This window comes from Sapajus apella, unplaced genomic scaffold (assembly GCF_009761245.1).
Source record: "Sapajus apella isolate SASKATOON/1434 unplaced genomic scaffold, GSC_monkey_1.0 scaffold139, whole genome shotgun sequence".
In the NCBI taxonomy this organism is placed as follows: Eukaryota; Metazoa; Chordata; class Mammalia; order Primates; family Cebidae; genus Sapajus; species Sapajus apella.
The window spans coordinates 3143475-3163004 of NW_022437079.1; the positions used below are offsets into that span (position 1 = coordinate 3143475).

General features: G+C 39.1%; 1 protein-coding gene and 1 non-coding gene across 7 annotated transcripts in view; one reads left to right on the top strand and one right to left on the bottom strand.

The window, feature by feature from the left end:
- FANCI (FA complementation group I) overlaps positions 1-19530 on the bottom strand; it is a 91771-nt gene that overhangs the window by 52653 nt on the left and 19588 nt on the right. For all 6 annotated transcript variants that reach the window (XM_032263899.1, XM_032263901.1, XM_032263902.1 and 3 more), the window contains exons 3-4: positions 7785-7857; positions 414-544 (exon numbers count right to left, since the gene is read on the bottom strand). In XM_032263899.1, coding sequence (XP_032119790.1) covers positions 414-544; positions 7785-7857 — 204 coding nt within the window. The remainder of the gene's footprint in view (positions 1-413; positions 545-7784; positions 7858-19530) is intronic.
- Positions 4513-4646, top strand: LOC116540424. The gene has a single exon (XR_004264436.1). It is a non-coding gene; the product is annotated as a small nucleolar RNA SNORA51 (small nucleolar RNA).

The window sequence follows — 19530 nt, forward strand, 5'->3', positions numbered from 1 at the left end:
GGGTGGAGTGCAGTGGCACAATCTCGGCTCACTGCAACCTCCGTCACCTTGGCTCAGGCAATCCTCCTGCCTCAGCCTCCCAAGTAGCTGTCACCACAGACATGCATCACCAACCTGGCTAATTTGTTTCTTTTGTATTTTTGGTAGAGATGTGGTTTCCATGTTGCTCAGGCTGATCTCAAACTCCTGAGCACAAGTGATCCACCCACCTCAGCCTCAAAAAGTGCTGGGATTACAGGTGTGAGCCACTGTGCCCGGCCTGCTTTTTTTTTTTTTTTTTTTTTTTTTTTGCAACAGCTCTTACTCATAAATAGGAACTATTCTAGGTTGGGCACTTAAGTTTTCCTTTCCTCAACAAATTACAAACCCCCAAAAATCTACCCTCAAATATAAGTTTTAGTTTGACATCTTACCTCCAGCATCAGTAATCCTACGATCTCAGATGCTGTTTCTTTCTGCAAGTCCCCTGATTCCACCAACTGGATACAGTAAGTGTATATTTTATGTCTCCTAAGTGTTCCATCTTCCTCAGAGCAGGGGGAGCCTGATTATTTTAAACAGGGGTACGGAAACAAGGGAAGAAGTCTTACAAGATTGACAGGTAAATAAGAAAATGTAAAGGGATTAGACACTAATCTAAAAGCAAAGATTAGCAGAATTTTTTTTTTTTCAGATGGAGCCTTGCTTTGTCACCCAGTTTGGAGTGCAGTGGCACAATCTCAGCTCACTCCAACCTCTATCTCCTGGGTTCAAGAGATTCTCCTGCCTCAGCCTCCTGAGTGGCTGGGATTACAGGCGCCCACCACCATATCCAGCTAATTAATTCTTGTATTTTTAGTAGAGATGGGGTTTCGCTGTGTTAGCCAGGCTGGTCTTGAACTCCTGACCTCAGGTGATTTGCCGCCTCAGCTTCCCAAGGTGCGGAATTACAGGCGTGAGCCACCACACCCCACCAGAATTTTTTTTAAATCCTACTACATGTTGTTGAAGGACCACAGGAAATTTCACCCCAAAATATGGCTCCCTAATACAAGTATTTTGAATTAAAAATCCTCAGAGTTCAACAAGCCCTGGAAGAGACATTCCCTTCTCTATATAAAGACAGGACTGACCCACCAAGGAGAACAATTATTCTTGCTTTCCTCCCTACCATCTCATTAGCCATTGCTGGAAAGAAAAATGTACCACACATGAACAGACACTTTTCCAAGATAATGATTATCCCCAAGGTTCATTTAAATTCCAAAGAGAACTATTTACATGTTAATTTCTGACTTGATCCAGTCAATCTTCCTAGTCACCATTTATTGCTCAACAGAATTCCTCTTCTCCCTCTCCTATAACCTATTTTGGCAGGATACAAGTCCCCATTCTTTCTATAACTTTAAGATGGTATACAAACTTCTGGGCCCCATTGAGATACTGGGCAGTCACACTGCAATTCTCCCCATGCACACAGTTAAACAAATTTGTATGCCTTTTCTCTTACTAACCTGCTTTACTGTGAGTTGATTTTTCAGTGCATCTCTGGGGTGCCAAGGGCCTTGCCCACCACACTGTCTACCAGAGACACAATTTAAATGCAAAGACAGAAATAAGTGAAAGATAAAAGGATGGAAAAAAATAATGCCATGTAAACAGTAGCCAAAGAATGCCTGAATGGCTATACTAATATCAAAAAAAGCAGTCTGTGAACACCAAGAGTTCAAGACCAGCCTGAGCAACATAGTGAGACCCCATCTCTACAAAAATAATTAGCCAGACATGGTGGTGCACGCCTTAACTCCTAGCTACCTGGGGTGCTGAAGTGGGAGGACTGCTTGAGCCCCCGAGTTCAAGGTTGCAGTGAGCAGATTGCACCACTGCACTCCAGTCTGGGCGATAGAGCAAGACTGTGTCTTTAAAAAAAAAAAAGACTAAAATTGTTATTGAGACAAAGAAGGAAGGATATTTTACAATGATAAAAAGATTAATCCTTCATTAGGACTTAATAATTATAAACATGTATGCACTCAAAAAAGCTCCAAAATACACCAAACACTGACAGAATTGAAGGAAAAAACAGACAATTCAACAATAATCATTAGAAACTTCCATGTCCCACTTTTAATAATGAATACAACAACAGACAGAAGATCAACAACTTCCACTGTTGTTCTGGAAAACTTGAACACACTAGACCTAAAAGACATCTGTAGAACACTCCATCCAACAACAGCAGAATACTCAAGTGCACATGGAACATTCTCCAGGATAAACCACATATTAGCCTTTAAAACAATTCTTGATAAATTTAAAAGGACTGTAATCATACCATATATATTCTATAACTGCTGCGAAATGAAAGTAGAAACCAATAACAAAAGGAAATCTGGGGGATTAACAACTGTGGAAAAAGACAATCTTACCAACCAACGAATCAAATAACTACAGGGAAATTAGAAAATACCTTGAGATGACCAAAAGCAAAAAAACACGGCATGCCAAATGTTACCAGATGCAGCTAAAGCAGTGCATACAAGAAAATTTATTTTTATAAATGCCTTATATTAAAAAAAAGAGAATTATCTCAAAGCAACGACTATAAGGTCTTTTAGGCCAACTGATTGCACCATGAACAGCATGGTAACCTCTGTGACCTGCACATATATCCCAGATAAGTTCCTGGAAGAAAATTAACCCCTGTAACACCTAACTAACTTGGGACACTCTTCTATTGTTTCTTATTCCGGCCTCAATAGACAACGCCAAGGGACTTTGTAACCGACCTTGCTCAACCTCATGACTCCAGACCCTACGACCCCCTCTCAGCTTGCAAAAAACTGCCCTGAACTGTAACTTCCACTGCTAACCCCAAACCTATAAAACCAACTCCTAATCCCACCACCCTCTGCTGACTCTCTTTTTGACTCAGCCCACTCGCATCCGGGTGAATAAACAGCCATGTGCTCACACGAAGCCAGTTTTGGCGGGGGCGGGGAGGTCTCTTCATTCAGAGTACGTGTTTTAACAATGACCTAATCTACCGTAAGAACCTATAAAACAACAATTAAACTAAACCCAAAGCTAGTAAAAGGAATATAAAGGTTAGAGTGGACCTACGTAAAATAGAGTCTAACAACAGAGAAAAGCAAGGGAACCAAGAGTTGGTTCTTTATAAAGATGAACAAAATTGAAAAATCTTGGCCAGGCGCAGTGGCTCACGCCCGTAGTCCCAGCACTTAGGGAGGCAGAGGTGGGTGGATCACGAGGTTAGGAGTATGAGACCAGTCCGAACAAAATGGTGAAACCCCATCTCTACTAAAAATACAAAAATTAGCCAGGCGTGGTGGTGCACACCTATAACCTCAGCTACTCAGGAGGTTAAGGCAGGAGAATGCTTGAACCCTGGAGGTAGAGGTTGCTGTGAGCCAAGATCACACCATTGTACTCCAGCCTGGGCAACAAGAGCAAGGTTCCGTCTCAAAAAAAAAAAAAAAAAATCTTTAGCTAGGCTGACAAAGTAAAGGAAAATGACTTAAATTACTAATAACATGAATGAAAGAGGGAAATTGCTACTAACCTTAGAGAAACAAAAAGGATTATAAAGGAATACAAAAAACAATTATAGAACAATAAATTAGATAATCTATACGAAATGGACAATTTTCTTTTTTTAAGAAAGTGTCTTGCTCTGTTGCCTAGACTAGAGGGCAGTGGAACAATCTCGGCTCACTGCAACCTCTGCCTCTTGGGTTCTAGCGATTCTCATGGCTTAGCCTCTGGAGTAGCTGGGACTACAGGCATGCACCACCACACCTGGCTAATTTTTTGTATTTCTGGTAGAGACAGCATTTCGCCATGTTGGCCAGGCTTGTCTCAAACTCCTGACCTCATGTGATCCGTCTGCCTCAGCCTCCCAAAGTTCTGAGCTTACAGGTGAACTCCTGGCCCCAAGTGAGCCACCACTCCTGGCCTGAAACAAATTTCTAAAATGACACAAATTATCAAAATCAACTCAAGAAGAAACAAAATTTCAACAGACCAGAGAGAGATTGAATTAGTAATCAAAACACTTCACACGAAGGAAAACCCAGATGGCTTCAAGGGTGAAGTCACTAAATGTTTAAAAAAGAATTAACACCAATTCTTCACACTCTTCCAAAAAAACAGAAGACAAGGGAATACTTCCTAACTCATCTTATGAGGCCAATATTAGCCTCAAACCAAAACTAGACAAAGACATAAGAAAACTACAGATCATTAGCCCTTGTGAATACAGATGCAAAAAGCCTCAGCAAAATACTAGAATCCAATATTTAAAAAGGATTATACACCATGCAAAAAAGCAAAACTGAATCCAGCAACATTTAAAAAAGATTATATACCACAACTGAGCAGGATCAGTTTAATGTATGAAAATCAATGAAATATACCATATAAATAGAATAACGAATAAAGAAAGAATAAGTAAATAAATAAAATCAAGAATATACCACATGATCATCTCAGTAGATGCAGAAAAAGCATCTGAGGCTCCTGGTGCTTACCACTGGCTGTGTTCTTACACTGACTGCCTAGAAAGAGGAGACAGAGTAAACTTACCTCATACACACTTCCACCCAGGCCCTGTACCTGGTCTGTATTGTGAATGCAGGGGGACACAGAGTTGATGGGGTGGGGGGAAAGAATTTCAGAAACCCAATACTCTTTCATGATAAAACATTGAACAAATGAGGAATCAAAGGGAAGTTCCTCAACCTGACAAAGGGCACCTATGAAAAATTACTGCTAGCCAGGCACGGTGGCTCACGCCTGTAATCCCAGCAGTCTGGGAGACTGAGGTGGGCAGATCATCTGAGGTCAGGAGTCTGAGACCAGCCTGACCAACATGGAGAAACCCCATCTCTACTAAAAATACAAAAAAATTAGCCAGGCATGGTACTGCATGCCTGTAATCCCAGCTACTCAGGAGGCTGAGGCAGGAGAATTGCTTGAACCTGGGAGGTGGAGGTTGCAGTGAGCCGAGATCCTGCCATTGCACTCCAGCCTGGTCAACAAGAGCGAGACTCCATCCCCCATTAAAAAAAAAAGAAGAAAGAAAAACTACAGCTAACATCATACTCAATGGGAAGCTCTCTTCTAAGATCAGGAACAAGACAAGGGTGTCTATTTCACCCCTTCCATCTGTACTGCTGGTTCCAACCAGGACAAATATGTAAAAATAAAAATAAAAGTTATCTAGACTGGAAAAGAAGTAAAACTATCCTCTCTTCACAGATGACATTATCCTGTATATAGAAAACCCTAAGGAATCCACAAAAATGAAACAATTAGAGCTACTAAGTACAGAAGGTTGCAAGATATGAGTTCAATATACAAAAATTGCAGTTCTGCCGGGCGCGGTGGCTCATGCCTGTAATCCCAGCACTTTGGGAGGCAAAGGCGGGCAGATCACGAGGTCAGGAGATCGAGACCATCCTGCCCCAAATGGTGAAACCCCGTCTCTACGAAAAGTACAAAAACTTAGCCGGGTGTGGTGGCGCATGCCTGTTGTCCCAGCTACTCGGGAGGCTGAGGCAGGAGAATTCCTTGAAATCAGAAAACGGAAGTTGTAGTGAGCTGGGATTGCGCCACTGCACACCAGCCTGGCAATAGAGCGAGACTGTCTCAAAAAAAAAAAAAAAAAAAAAAAAAAAATGCAGTTCTTTGCACTACCAATGAACTATTACAAGACTGAATTAAGAAAACAATTTTGTTTCAAAAGCATTAAAAGGAATAAAGTACTTAGGAATACAGTTAACAAAAGAAGCACAAGACCTGTACTCTGAAAAGCATAAAATACTGTAAAACAAAATTAAACAGGACCTAAATAAATGGAAAGACATTACATGTTCATGGAATGTAAGACTTACCTTAAGATAGCAACACTTCTCAAATTCATGTATAGATTCAACACAATCCCTACCAAAACCCCAGCCTCCTTTTTGCAGAAGTCAACAAGCTTTTCTTAAAATTTATAAGAAAATATAAAAGACCTACAATAGCCAAAACAATCCTGAAAGATAAAAACAAGCTTGAAGAATTCACACTTCCTGACTGCAAAACTTAATACAAAGCTATAGTAATCAAGACTGTGTGGCACTGAAATAAGGAGAGACGTACAGATCAAAGGAACAGTACCGAAAGCCCAGATATAAACCACCTCATTTACCTGCAATTGGTTTTTGATAAGGGTGCCAAACGGGGAAGGAATGAAGTTGGACCCCTACCTCATACCAAATACAAAAACTAACTCAAAATGGATCCAATGAACTATATGTATGAGGTAAATCTATAAAATTTTTACTTTTGCTTTTTTTTTTTTTTTTTTTGAGACAGTGTCTCACTCTGTTGCTACAGCCTCAAGCTTTCTGGCTCAAGCGATCCTTCCACTTCAGCCTTCTGAGTAGCTAGGGCCACAAGGCCGTGCCACAATGCCCAGCTAATTTTTAAAATTTTTTGTAGAGATGGGGCCTATTGCCCAGGCTGCTCTCAAACTCCATCTAAGCTCAAGCAATCCTCCCACCTCAGCCTCCCAAAGTGCTAAGATTACAAACAAGAGCCACTGCACCTGGCCTTATAAAACTTTTAGAAGAAAAGATAGGTATAAATCTTGTGATGTTGAATTAAGCAATATTTTCTGAGATATGACAGCAAAAGCATAAGCTATAACAAAATACACAGCCTAGACATCAGCAGTAAAATAAACAAAGTACTGATATATATTTCAACATAGAGGAACTTTTGTAACAGCATGTTAAATGAAAGAAGTCGGTCACAAAGGACCATATATAGGACGATTCCACTAAATGAAATATCCATAACAGACAAATCCGTAGAGATAAAAAGTAGATTCATAGTTTCTTAGGACTGGAATAAACTAGGTGTTTGAAGAGGTGACATCTTAAGAGATGCAAACTTTCTTTTAGGGGTAATGAAATTGTTTTAAAACCAATTGTGGTAATGGATACACAACTCTGAATATACGAAAAGCCACAGAATTGCTCTTCCACTAAGTAGTGTACATAGGCAGCTGCTACTGATCTTTCGTTATTTCCTTTTCTCTGATATTTCTAGAAAATATTTAGCAAGTTTCCATACAGGTTGACTCAAGCAATCTTGAAAGTTCTTTCATGAATAGGAAGATGTGTTTTTGTACCCTTGCAGCAGAGATCTAATTAACTTGGGGGAGGAAAAATAAACCAAGTTAACATACCTAATTAAGAGTCCAAAGACACTTTTAATTTTTGCCTTGTACAATTTTATCCTACCAGAATTTATAAGACCACTTTGAGTCACAATCTGCAACAACTTAAACTAGCCCTTGGTTCAAGACAGGAAAACAAATACGTCAATCACTGGGCATGAAGAATCTCTACATAAGGCACCTTAAGATATCCCATTTCATTAAACCCCACAGGTCACTTGCTCCTTGTTAAGCATAGATTATGTATTAAACATTGCTGTTCTCTTCTCCACAATTTTAAAAGCACAAGTAAATCAAAGCAGATTTTATGAAAAGCACATTCTGTAATTACAGGCCCCAAAATCAGCAATACAATCTCAGGTAACCACTTCAACTCCCTTCAGTAAAATTATCTAAGTCCACTAGTGAGGAAACTGCTGCTATAGTTGATTCTGTGGAATCCTCAAAACATGGAAAATGTTCCAGTGGGGCTTCAAACAGTAAGAAATGTATCAAAACTCAACAAATCTACCAAGGAACGCAGGAGATAGATAGAAGTGACATTAATTATTATTACCTTTGAAGATTGCTCTCAGGAGTGCTCCAGCAACTTTTCCTTTCACTGCTTGATTCTGAAGGAGATTAGTCAACTGCAAAGAAAGAAAGAAAAACTCCAAGTTTCCGGCAACACTCTTTAATCCAATGACCTAAACACTCAATATGAAAAAATACTCTTCTGTCAGGTTCAGATCATTCAAGGATTACAAACACTGTAAGTTTTAGATAGAGCAGGATACATCTTAATATGATCCTTGATTGTCAAGACTGAGATCTATTCATACTCATTCTTTTTTTTTTTTGAGACTGAGTTTCGCTCTTGTTGCCCAGGCTGGAGCGCAATGGTGTGATCTCAGCTCACTGCAACCTCTGCCTTCCAGGCTCAAGCCATTCTCCTGCCTCAGCCTCTCAAGCAGCTGGTATTAGAGGCACCTGCCACCACACCCAGCTAATTTTTGTATTTTTAGTAGAGATGGGGTTTCACCATGTTGACCAGGCTAGTCTTGAACTCCTGACCTCCTGATCCACCCGCCTCAGCCTCCCAAAGTGTTGGGATTACAGGCGTGAGCCACTGCACCCAGCCTATTCATACTCATTCTATAAAGATTTGTGGAGTACTCAGCATAGTTGGGGACATACTTCAATCCAACAAATACATCTTGAGCATATTATTTTCTTTAGGCATGCTATAAAGATGAACAAGACAGACATAGTAATTTGACTCAGAGTTTACAATAGAACAGGAGGTGAAAGGATGACAGAAAAAAAAATCAGAAAAAAAATTATAAAAGAACCAAATAAGAGGCTGAGATAGACAGTAAGTGAGGAAAGAAAAGAAACTCTGTCTAGGGTAGTAAGGGGAAGCTTCTCTGAAGTAGGTGACATTTAAGTAGAGACTTAGAGGACAAGATTCTCCTGCCTCAGCCTCCTGAGTAGCTGGGATTACAGGCATGTGCCACCATGCCCGGCTAATTTTTTGTATTGTTAGTAGAGACGGGGTTTTACCATGTTGGCCAGGTCCTGACCTCAGGTGATCCACCAACGTTGGCGCCCCAGAGTGCTGGGATTACAGGGGTGAGCCACCGTGCTCAGCAAGAAGGCGCTAATTATTCAAAGGAGTTAGAGAAGGATATTCTAAACAGAAATATGATCATGTGCAAAGACCAAGAGGAAGCCAAGAGCTTGGCATATTTGAGACCAAAGACTTGTTTAAAGAAAAAAAAAAACAAAAAACAGTATGGCTGCAGAAGGGTAAAGAAAAGAGTAGCAGAAGATGAGTTTGAAGAGAAACAGAAAGGACCAGATTATGAAGAATCTTACAGGTCATGGCAGGAAGTTCAGCTTTTGTCTAAGTGCAATGGAAGTTACTAAAGAGAAAAGAAGGAAGTGAGATGACAGATTTTTAAAACACCATCCTTGCTCCTAGTGCAGAGAATGAGTTATGGGGGTTTGTGAAATGGGGATATCTGTTAGTAGACTGCTACTGTGTTTAAGAGAGAGATGATAGTGACCTAGACCAAAGTAATAGAGGCACTATGAGTTGTGTCCTCCCCACACCCCAAATTTCATATGCTGAAGTTCTAACCCCCCCATGGTTCCGAATGTGACCTGATTTGGAAATTGGGTTCTTGTAGATGTAATTAACTGAGGTCATTAGAATGGGCCATTCAGTCACTAGTCCAATGACTGATGCCCTTAAAAAAGGGAACTCTGGACATAGAACATAAACAGGGAGAATGCCAGGTGAAGATGAAAGCAGAGCTCAGGTGATACAAGCCAAGGAATGCTAAAGGTTACCAGCAACCCATCAGAAGCCAGGCGAGAGACACAGAACAAATTTCCACAGACCTCAAAAGGAACCAAGCCCAACAATACCTTGATCTTGGACTTCTAGTCTCCAGAACCGTGAAACATTTAATTGATGCTATTTAAGCTACGCAATTGGTGGTACTTTGTAGCCCTAGCACACTGACATAGGAGATGAAGAAAAGTAGATAGATCCAAGATAAATATTTGAGAACTAAGAATAGAAATTTCTCAGTTTGGAAGTGAAGTAGGGGGTAGTGATGAAGGAAAAGAAACTGAGGAAGACTCCCACATTTCTGGCTTAAGCAGCTAGCTGGGTGAATAGTGGCATCATCCATTTACGTGGTGAAAATTTGGGACTAAGGAAGCATCTAAATCACCCTGAGGGCTTACAAAAACAAATTTCTGGGCTCTACCCACGGTTTATGAGTCAGGTCTGCTGTGGCTCTCAGAACCACTACTCTGAGATATCCAAGTGGAAGCGCCAAGTATATGACAATGAAATACGCCAAGTGGAGCATCAATGGAAACAGATGAGACCATCCAGGAAAGAATATAAAGAGAAGAGAACACCAACAGTCAATCAGTAAAAAGAGAAACAGCTGCCAGCAAAGACAATGGAGAAAGTGAGATCAGTAACACTGGAGGATAATCTAGAGAGAGAAGTATCACAGAAGCCAGGACTAATAAAACAATAAACTTCATCTCTTCCACAAGTACATGAGTCTGGTGTTTCTAGCTGGAGTCCATCTCTCCATTACATATATAATAAAGAAGGATCTGACTACTCTTGCCTATACATTCCAACAGAATACTTGGTCCTTGACATAACCCTTAAAGCAGGAGTTCTCAACCAGTGGTGACTTTTGTCCCACAGGGGACACTGGGCAATGTCTAGAAACATTTCTGGTTGTCACAACGGAAAGGGTGCTGCTGGAATCTAGTGGTAAGAAATACTGCCAAACATTCTGCAGTGCACTGGACAGCCCACCACAACAAAGATTTATCCAAGCCAAAGCATGAGCACTGCCAAGGCTGAGAAGCTGTTATTGACCTTTGAAATAGTTCAGTTTCAACAGAAAGCAGTCTGGCATAGGAGGGGGGGAAAAAGCTGGATCCAGAATCAGAAGCCCTGGATGTAAATCCTAGCTATGCCATTTACTAGCTATATAACCTGAGGCAAGTAATTCAATCTGTTATGTGTGTCCATTTCCTCTCCTCGAAGGACTGAGATAGTGCGCAGAAGAACTTGCAGGGGGACTAACACACAACACGTACTCAACAAATGTTAATGTTCCTCTATCGCCTCTGTCCTCTACTCTCCATCTTCCTCCTTCCACTTACGTGATCTTCAGTCTTCCTTTTCACCATGCTCAGCTATGCTTTTTACTACATTTTAAAACTTAGAGCAAGTAAGATTTAAGTATCCCTATTATCTCGGAAGGCTTCAAAATTTTAACTACCAAGTTAACAGCACAATCCAAATAAATTTCAATTAAAAAAAAAAATAAAACATTCCTCATTTTGTGTTGTCTGGTGTTTCCCTGTGCCTAGATGGAGTTTATGCAGTCTTGCAACAACACAGGTGATATGTCATTCTGTGAGTATCACATCAGGAAGCACATGATGTCCATCTGTCCCTCACTGGCGATATTAATTCTGACCCCACTTTATAATTACTTTTCCTCCCTCCCTTTGCCACCAGTAAGAAATTTGTAGGGAGACACTTTAAGACCATGCAAATATCTTGCTCATTAATTTTCTCCATGTAAAATGTTGAAAAGCCCAGAAGAAACCACTGTTAACAGGTTATCAAAGTCAGTATAACCAGGAATGACATTGACATCAAGATCCCAGTGATATGATATACTAAAAAGGACATGGCACCATTTCTGTGGCCCTTATGCCAGCGATACATGACCTTGGTCCAATCATGAGACAATTCCAAACAGGCCCTAACTGAGACACATTCAGCAAAACAACTGATCAATATTCTTCAGGGTTATCATGATCAACAGAGAACATGGAAAGACAATTGCAGATTGCAGGAAATCAGGAGGAAATGACAACTAAGGGAGCAGTGTAGGACGCTGAGTACAGCACAGGACGCTGGAACATAAAGAGAACATTAGTGACATAATTACTGGGGAGAGTTGGACTAAGGTTCTTAGCTTCATTAATTGTATTTTATCAATGTTTTTAAATTCCTCCTGGATTTAGCATCCATTGATATTTCTTGCCTGGTTCAATTTTTACCATGACAGTTGCAAAGTAATGATTTTCCAATTCCTGCATTGTAAGCAAGAGAACTTCTTTCTACCCATGTATTCATTTACTTACCTTATTTACTTAGAGACAGTCTTCTTTGCCACCCTGGCTGGACTGCAGAGGCACAGTCATAGCTCACTATAACCTCAAACTCCTGGGCTCAAGAAATTCTCCTGCCTCAGCACCCCTCCAGTTAACTAGGAATACAAGCATGTGCCACTATGCCATGCTAATTAAAAAAAAAATTTAAACAGGAAATGTATGCACGTATATACGCATAAAAATATACATGTACACAGATACACATATATATACACATACCTGAGAAAGCCTAAGTTCACACTTGTACCTCTATTTCTAATCTATCCCCACAGAATTCTTTCTTGCCTTTCTACGTTTCATATTTCCATGTCCCTTTGCCACTGAAAGAACACTGACTCTGAATATCAACACATTTATTACATGTAAAATAGTTTCAAAATTGCTTCACCCATACCACTACAATAAACAATTCTACTAAAAAGAGTTCGAGGTTTATTTGTATTTTTCCCCACCACTCCTATACCAAGGCTTCGGGTAGATAATCAAATACTTAGATGAGTTCTTTCTCCCCTCCCCACCTTCAGTATGGTTGGGGTATTCTTTGTTTCTTTTTTGTAATGATACCCAGACATAGGTATGTTTTCTCTTCTTTTTCACATAAAAAGGAGAATATACACATTTTTCACATTTCCTAGAAGTGGGATGACTGGGTTGAAGGAAAATGTGTCTGTAGTCTTGCTAGCTATTACCAAATTCTAACCATGGTCATACCATTTTTCAGCAGGGAATGAGTGAGTATCTGTTTTCCCCCAGTGAATTAATTAGACAAGAAATAGTATCTTCCACTTTAATTTACATTTCTTTTATTATGAGTGAAGTTGAGCATATTTTCTTATGTTTAAGGCCATTTTTATATATCTTTTAAAGGCTAGTCTCATGTTTTTTGCCTTTGCCTTTTTTAAATATGATGTTTTATCTTTCCCCTCCTCACAGGTTATTTAAGAATTAGGGGCCGGGCGCGGTGGCTCAAGCCTGTAATCCCAGCACTTTGGGAGGCTGAGGCGGGTGGATCACGAGGTCAAGAGATCGAGACCATCCTGGTCAACGTGGTGAAACCCCGTCTCTACTAAAAATACAAAAAATTAGCTGGGCATGGTGGTGCGTGCCTGTAATCCCAGCTACTCAGGAGGCTGAGGCAGGAGAATTGCCTGAACCCAGGAGGTGGAGGTTGCGGTGAGCCGAGATCGTGCCATTGCACTCCAGCCTGGGTAACAAGAGCGAAACTCCGTCACAAAAAAAAAAAAAAAAAAAAAAAAAAAAAAAAAAAAAAAAAAAAAAGAATTAGGAATATTAATCCTTTATCTGTGATACGTTACAAATATTTTTTTCCCAGTGTGCCATTTGTCTTTTGACTGGCCATGCACTTTTTAACTTATATGTAGACTAACTTATCTTTTATGGCATCTACATTTTGTATAATACTTAGAAAGCTTTTCACTGCACTGGGCTTAAAGAGAAATTCATACATGTTTTCTTCTAACATATAGTTTTTTTTTTTTTTTTTTTGAGACAGAGTCTCACTGTGTTGCCAGGCGCCAGGCTGGAGTGCAGTGGCTCGATCTCAGCTCACTGCAACCTCTGCCTCCTGCGTTCAAGCAATTCTCCTGCCTCAGCCTCCCGAGCAGCTGGGACTACAGGCGTGTGCCACCACGCCCAGCTAATTTTTGTATTTTTTAGTAGGGAGAGGGTTTCACCATGGTCTCGATCTCTTGACCTTGTGATCTGCCTGCCTCGGCCTACCAAAGTGCTGGGATTACAGGCGTAAGCCACCATGACTGGCCCTAACTTACAGTTTATTTATTTATTTATTTGTTTGTTTGTTTGTTTTTTAAGAGTCAGAGTCTCACTGTCACCCCTGTTGAAGTGCAGTGGCACAATCATAGCTCACTGTAATCTCAAACACCTGGCTCAAGCGATTTTCCCACCTCAGTCTCTCAAAGTGCTGGGATTACAGGGATAAGCCCTTGTGCCCGGTCCTAACATTTATTTAGATTTGTTTTTTACATTTAAAATTCTGATTCATTTGGAGCTTACTCTTGAAATAGATCTAATTTTATCTATTTTTTTTTTCCAAATGTCCATCCAGTTGTTCCAATACCATCTGTCAAAGACTATCTTTATTTCAGTGTTTTGAGATGTCATTTTATCATATACTAGATTTTACTTGTAGTTGGGTCTATTTTGAGAGTTTCTCTTCTTATGCATTACCAGTTCTTAGTATTCTATTCCGTTTCTGTTCATCTATTCATGTACCAGCCATACTCTTACTTATAAAAGTTTTTGTGGTGTTTAGTCTCTGCTAGGGCTAACTCTCCCTCAGAGCTCTTTTCAGCTTTTCCCTAACTATTCCTGTGTGTACAATTTTCTATATGAATTTTACCATCAGCTTATCTAGTTCCACAAAATAGCTCAATGAAATCTTTACTGGTATTAAATTGATAAATTAACTTAGAGAGAAGTGACATTTTCATGATGTTGAGACTCCTCAATCAAGAATGGGGTATCTTCCTAGCTTTCTACTTTTGTCCTTTACAAGTGTTTCATAGTTTTTTTCATATGGGTTTTGGACATTTCTCAGGTTTATTACTATTTTAACTTTTTGGTTGCTATTGTAAATGGGGCTTTCTCATTCACTGCATCTGCTGGAATGCAGTGGCATGATCTCAGCTCACTGTGACCTCTGCTTCCTGGGTTCAAGCAATTCTCCTGCCTCAGCCTCCAGAGTCGCTGGGATTACAGGCATGCACGACCATGCCCAGCTAATTTTTATATTTTTAGTAGAGACAAGGTTTATCCTGATTGGGCAGGCTGGTTTTGAACTCCTGAACTCAGCTGATCCACCCACCTCAGCCTCCCAAAGTGCTGGGATTATAGGTGTGAGCCATCCCACCTGGCCAACTGTATCGTCTAACAGGCTATTACGTATGAATGCTACTGATTTTTGCACATTACATTCTGCTACCTTGATGAATTCTTGTTTATAGATGGTTTTACCACAGATTCTCCAGGGTTTTCTAGGTATACTATCATACCACCTACAAAGAGAGATGGTTTTATATTTTCTTTTTCTTTTTCTGAGATGGAATCTCACTCTGTTTGCCCAGGTTGAAGTGCAATGGCACCATCTGGGCTCACTGCAATCTCCACCACCCAGGTTTAAGTGATTCTTCTGCCTCAGAATCCTGAATAGCTGGGACTACAGGCACACACTATCATGCCCGGCTAATTTTTGTATTTTTAGTAGAGAAGGGGTTTCACCATGTTGGCAAGCTGGTCTAGAACTCCTGATCTTAAGGGATCTGCCCGCCTTGACCTCCCAAAGTGCTGAGATTATGGGCATGAGCCACTGCGCTCAGCCTTTATTTTTCTATTATTATGTCTCTGATTTTTTTCTCTAGGCTAACTGCATCGGATAGCTGACCAAAACATTAAACAGTAGTGGAAACAGTATGCAGTATTGCTTTGCTCCCAGCCTTAGGGGAAATGCCTCTGGTTTCCCACTAAGATACTGAGTCTAGAATTTAGATATGTATATTTTATGATGTAAGCAGCCACCTATTCTGATTTTCTCAAGTTTTTATTAGGAATGGGTGTTGAATTTTGTCAAAGGCTTTCTCTGATCTATGAAGATAATTGTATAGTCTTTATAGTAATATACTTTCAAATATTGAACCAACCTTGTATTCCTGCTATTAAATCCCACTTGATCCTGGTATTTTTTTAAAATATGGTATTGAAATCTGTCCCCTAATATTTAAGACTTTTGTATCAATATTCATAAGTGATATTAGTCTACAATATCTTTTTTCTAGGTTATCTTTATGAGATTTAGGGATATACCTGATAAAGATAGGATAAAAAAAAAATCAATGTTATACTTGCTCAATTCAATGTAGTACCTGCTTCATTCAAACAATCTGGAAGTTTTCCTTCAACATTTATGCTCTGAAACAACTTATGTAGCATTAGGACCTGATCTCTAAAGATCTGACAGAAGTTTCCTGTGAAACTATCTGGGCCTGGTATTTTTGTATGAGGTAGTTCCTTGATAACTTTCTCTTTTCTTCAATGGAAACTGGTGTGCTTAAGCTTTCCATCTCAAATTGGCTCAATTTTGTTAAACTGTATGTGTCTAAGGAATTATCCATTTCCTCTAGGTTTTCAAATTTATTTGCACAGAAATGTACTGTAGTTTCACAGTAGTTTCTGGAGATTTTCTCTGTATTAATGGTACCTCCCCCTTATCATTTACCATTTTCTGCATGTTTTTACCCCACTGTTTTGATTATATTCATTAATGGTGGGATTTTTTTCCCCCAAAGAACCAAGATTTTGATTAATTTGATCTACTAGTTTTCTGTTCTCTACTTTATTAATTTCCACTTTTATCTTTAGTAGTATCTTTTTGTTGTTGTTGTTGTTGTTGTTGTTGTTGTTTACTTTCTCTTTTTTCTAGGTTTTTGAGTTGGGAATTAAGTTTATTATTTTGATTATTTCATTTGTGTTTCATTACTCATTTGCTTCATTATTTCATTTGTTAAACACTGTTGTTTTTAACATTATTCCATGGATTTTAACATGTAGCATTTTTGTCATCTGTAATTGTTTTTCAAAAATCCTGTAATTTCTGTTTATATCTCTTTTCATCAGTTATTTAGAAGGCATTTTACTTTCCAGGTAAAAGTATCATTTGTTTTTTGATTTTTACTTTCAGTTTTCATTTCCAGTTTTATTGCATTATGAGCACAGACAATAGTTTATAATAATTCTACCTTATGGGACCTACATGTTTTCTTTGTATCTAGTATATGACACACGATTAATTTTTATGAATATTATGTGTTTAAGAAGAAAATATATTCTTATCAAAGTTCTCTCCATATATTTTAAATATTCTTTATATTTTCCACCTCTTTACAATCTGTGCTTTATTTAGTTATCCTCAGCTCTGTATTCCACATCACTAATTTTCTCTTTAGCAACGTTTAGTCTACTGTTAAATAATCTACTGAGGTTTTCATTTCAAGAAGTTTTCTTTTATTGCTTTCTAAATCCATTATCTTATGGGTTCTATTCCTTCATTTACATATTTTTGTCTTGAGACGGAGTTTCACTCTTATTACCCAGGCTGGAGTGCAATGGCACGATCTCGGCTTACCACAATCTCCGCCCAGGTTCAATCAATTCTCCTGCCTCAGCCTTCAGAGTAGCTGAGATTACAGGCATGTGCCACCATGTTAGGCTAATTTTGTATTTTTAGTAGACAGGGTTTCTCCATGTTGGTGAGGCTGGTCTCAAACTCCCAACCTCAGGTGATCCTCCTGTCTTGGCCTCCCAAAGTGCTGGGATTACAGGTGTGAGCCACCAGGGATGGCCTTCATTTACATCTTTAAATATGTTAAATACTAGTCCAGGCAGAGTGGCTCACACCTGTAATCCCAGCACAGTAGGAGGCTGAGGTGGGTGGATTGCTTGAGCTCAGGAGCTCAAGACCAGCCTGGAAAGCATGGTGAAACCCCATCTCTGCTAAAAATACAAAAATTAGTCAGACACATGTCCATAGTCCCTGCTACTCAGGAGACTGAGGTGGGAGGATCACTTGAGCCCAGGAGGTTGAGGCTGCTGTAAGCTGAGACTGCCCTACTGCACTCCAGCCTGGGCAAGAGTGAGATCGTCTCACTAAACAAATAAAGTTAAATACTGTATTAAGTATTTGTGTTAAATATTTAAAGTTTTTTTCAGCTTGCTCTAAATCCTTGAATATTAATTTTCCCATTGCTGGTTCTGTGACTGTCTTTCTTGCCACAGGACTTCTTATGTGTTTTATAATTTTTACTCTGAGTTCATATTCTGCGGAACATTTTATTAAATGAACTGCATGCATATATTACTGACATGCTTAACAAATTTGTAGAGGATAAAAGGTGATTAATATGGTCAACAGAAGCACACAAAATGATCTTGATGGAGTAAAACAAGATGAATCTAAAAAAGATGACAGTTAACAAATATAAAGTTTGTTGTTGTGTGGTTGTTTTTAGAAACCGGGTCTTGCTATGTTGCCTAAGCCAATCTCGAACTTCTGGCCTGAAGGAATGCTCCCAAAGTGCCAGGATTACAGGTGCGAGCCACCATGCCTGGCCCATATATAGTTTTTAACATGGGTTCTAAAAACTACATGATTTCAGAGATACAGAAAATTTAGCTTAATATCAACATATACAAAAGTAAATATAAGAGCAATGAGACCACAATATGATGTTACTGCCAAAAAGCTGATTTTTCATTAATGGAAAAATGAAAAAAATATTAGCATTACTCTATCCTAGAATCAGAATACATCTGGAACGTTGTCTTCAATTTGACAGTATTCATGCCTTCAATTTGAGGCATGAAACTTTAAATAAATAATTTAAATATTGGTTTTAACCAGATCTTGTCTATAGAATGATTCAAGTTACTACTCATGCAATAAGCCAGCTCAAAAAATAGCTGTATCTGTACACATAAGATGCGTTAATAAATAAATAAATAAATAGCAGCTATAAAGGCAATCCTGGATAATTTCAAAGAAAAAAAAATCAAAGAGCAACCCTACATCAATTCCTAGTTAGTCTGTCAGATAACACAGACTAAGATGCACTTTGTTTCAATAATTGCAACACTAATACATAAAAATTCCCTTAAAAGGTGGGGCACAGTGGCTCAAGACTATAATCCCAGCACTTTGGGAGGCTGAGGCTGGTAGATCACCTGAGGTCAGGAGTTCCAGACCAGCCTGGCCAACAGGGTGAAACCCCATCTCTACTAAAATTACAAAACCTAGCCAGGCACAGCGGCTGGTGCCTGTAATCCCAGCTACTAGGGAGGCTGAGGCAGGAGAATCATTTGAACCCAGGAGGCAGAGGTTGCAGTGAGCGGAGATTGTGCCACTGTACTCCAGCCTGGGCAAAAGAGTAAAACCTTGTCTCAAAAAAAGAAAAAAAAAATTCTTTAAAAACATAATACTCATCAACTGACAGAAAAAGAGAAGAAAAGGAAATCCCATGATACTCAATGTCTTTACTTGTTTATACATATATGTTGAAGAGGGATGCTTTTCCAGGCAGTGATCTGGATAGGATGAGATCACTTATTATGGAAAAAGAAGCAGTATATCAGCTGAGTGAGGAGATTTGGAAAAATAAACAGCTTCACATATAGGGCAATTACTATTCCATTTGATAATCATATACTTACAGTGAAAACAGAGGCCCTAATTTTTACTAATAATTTCAAAATACTGCTCATAAACTTAATTTCTTTAAGGAAAAATATAGAAAAGCATCAAAATGCAAAACTAATGTCTCAATCAGTAACTATAGTCTAGATATCATCTTCAAATAGGATTGTTCTAAGGACCATAAAAGTATATACAGTTGTGAAAGCATTCTAAGGCTATTTCAGATTTAAATTTGGTCACAAATGCCCTCACGTTGTCCATTTCTCTCATTCCCTCACCCGAATTTCTTTACATCTATAAATTATTATTTAATAAATCCTTGTCTCCTACAGAGAACGGGGAGTAGATGAAGACGCAACATAATTTT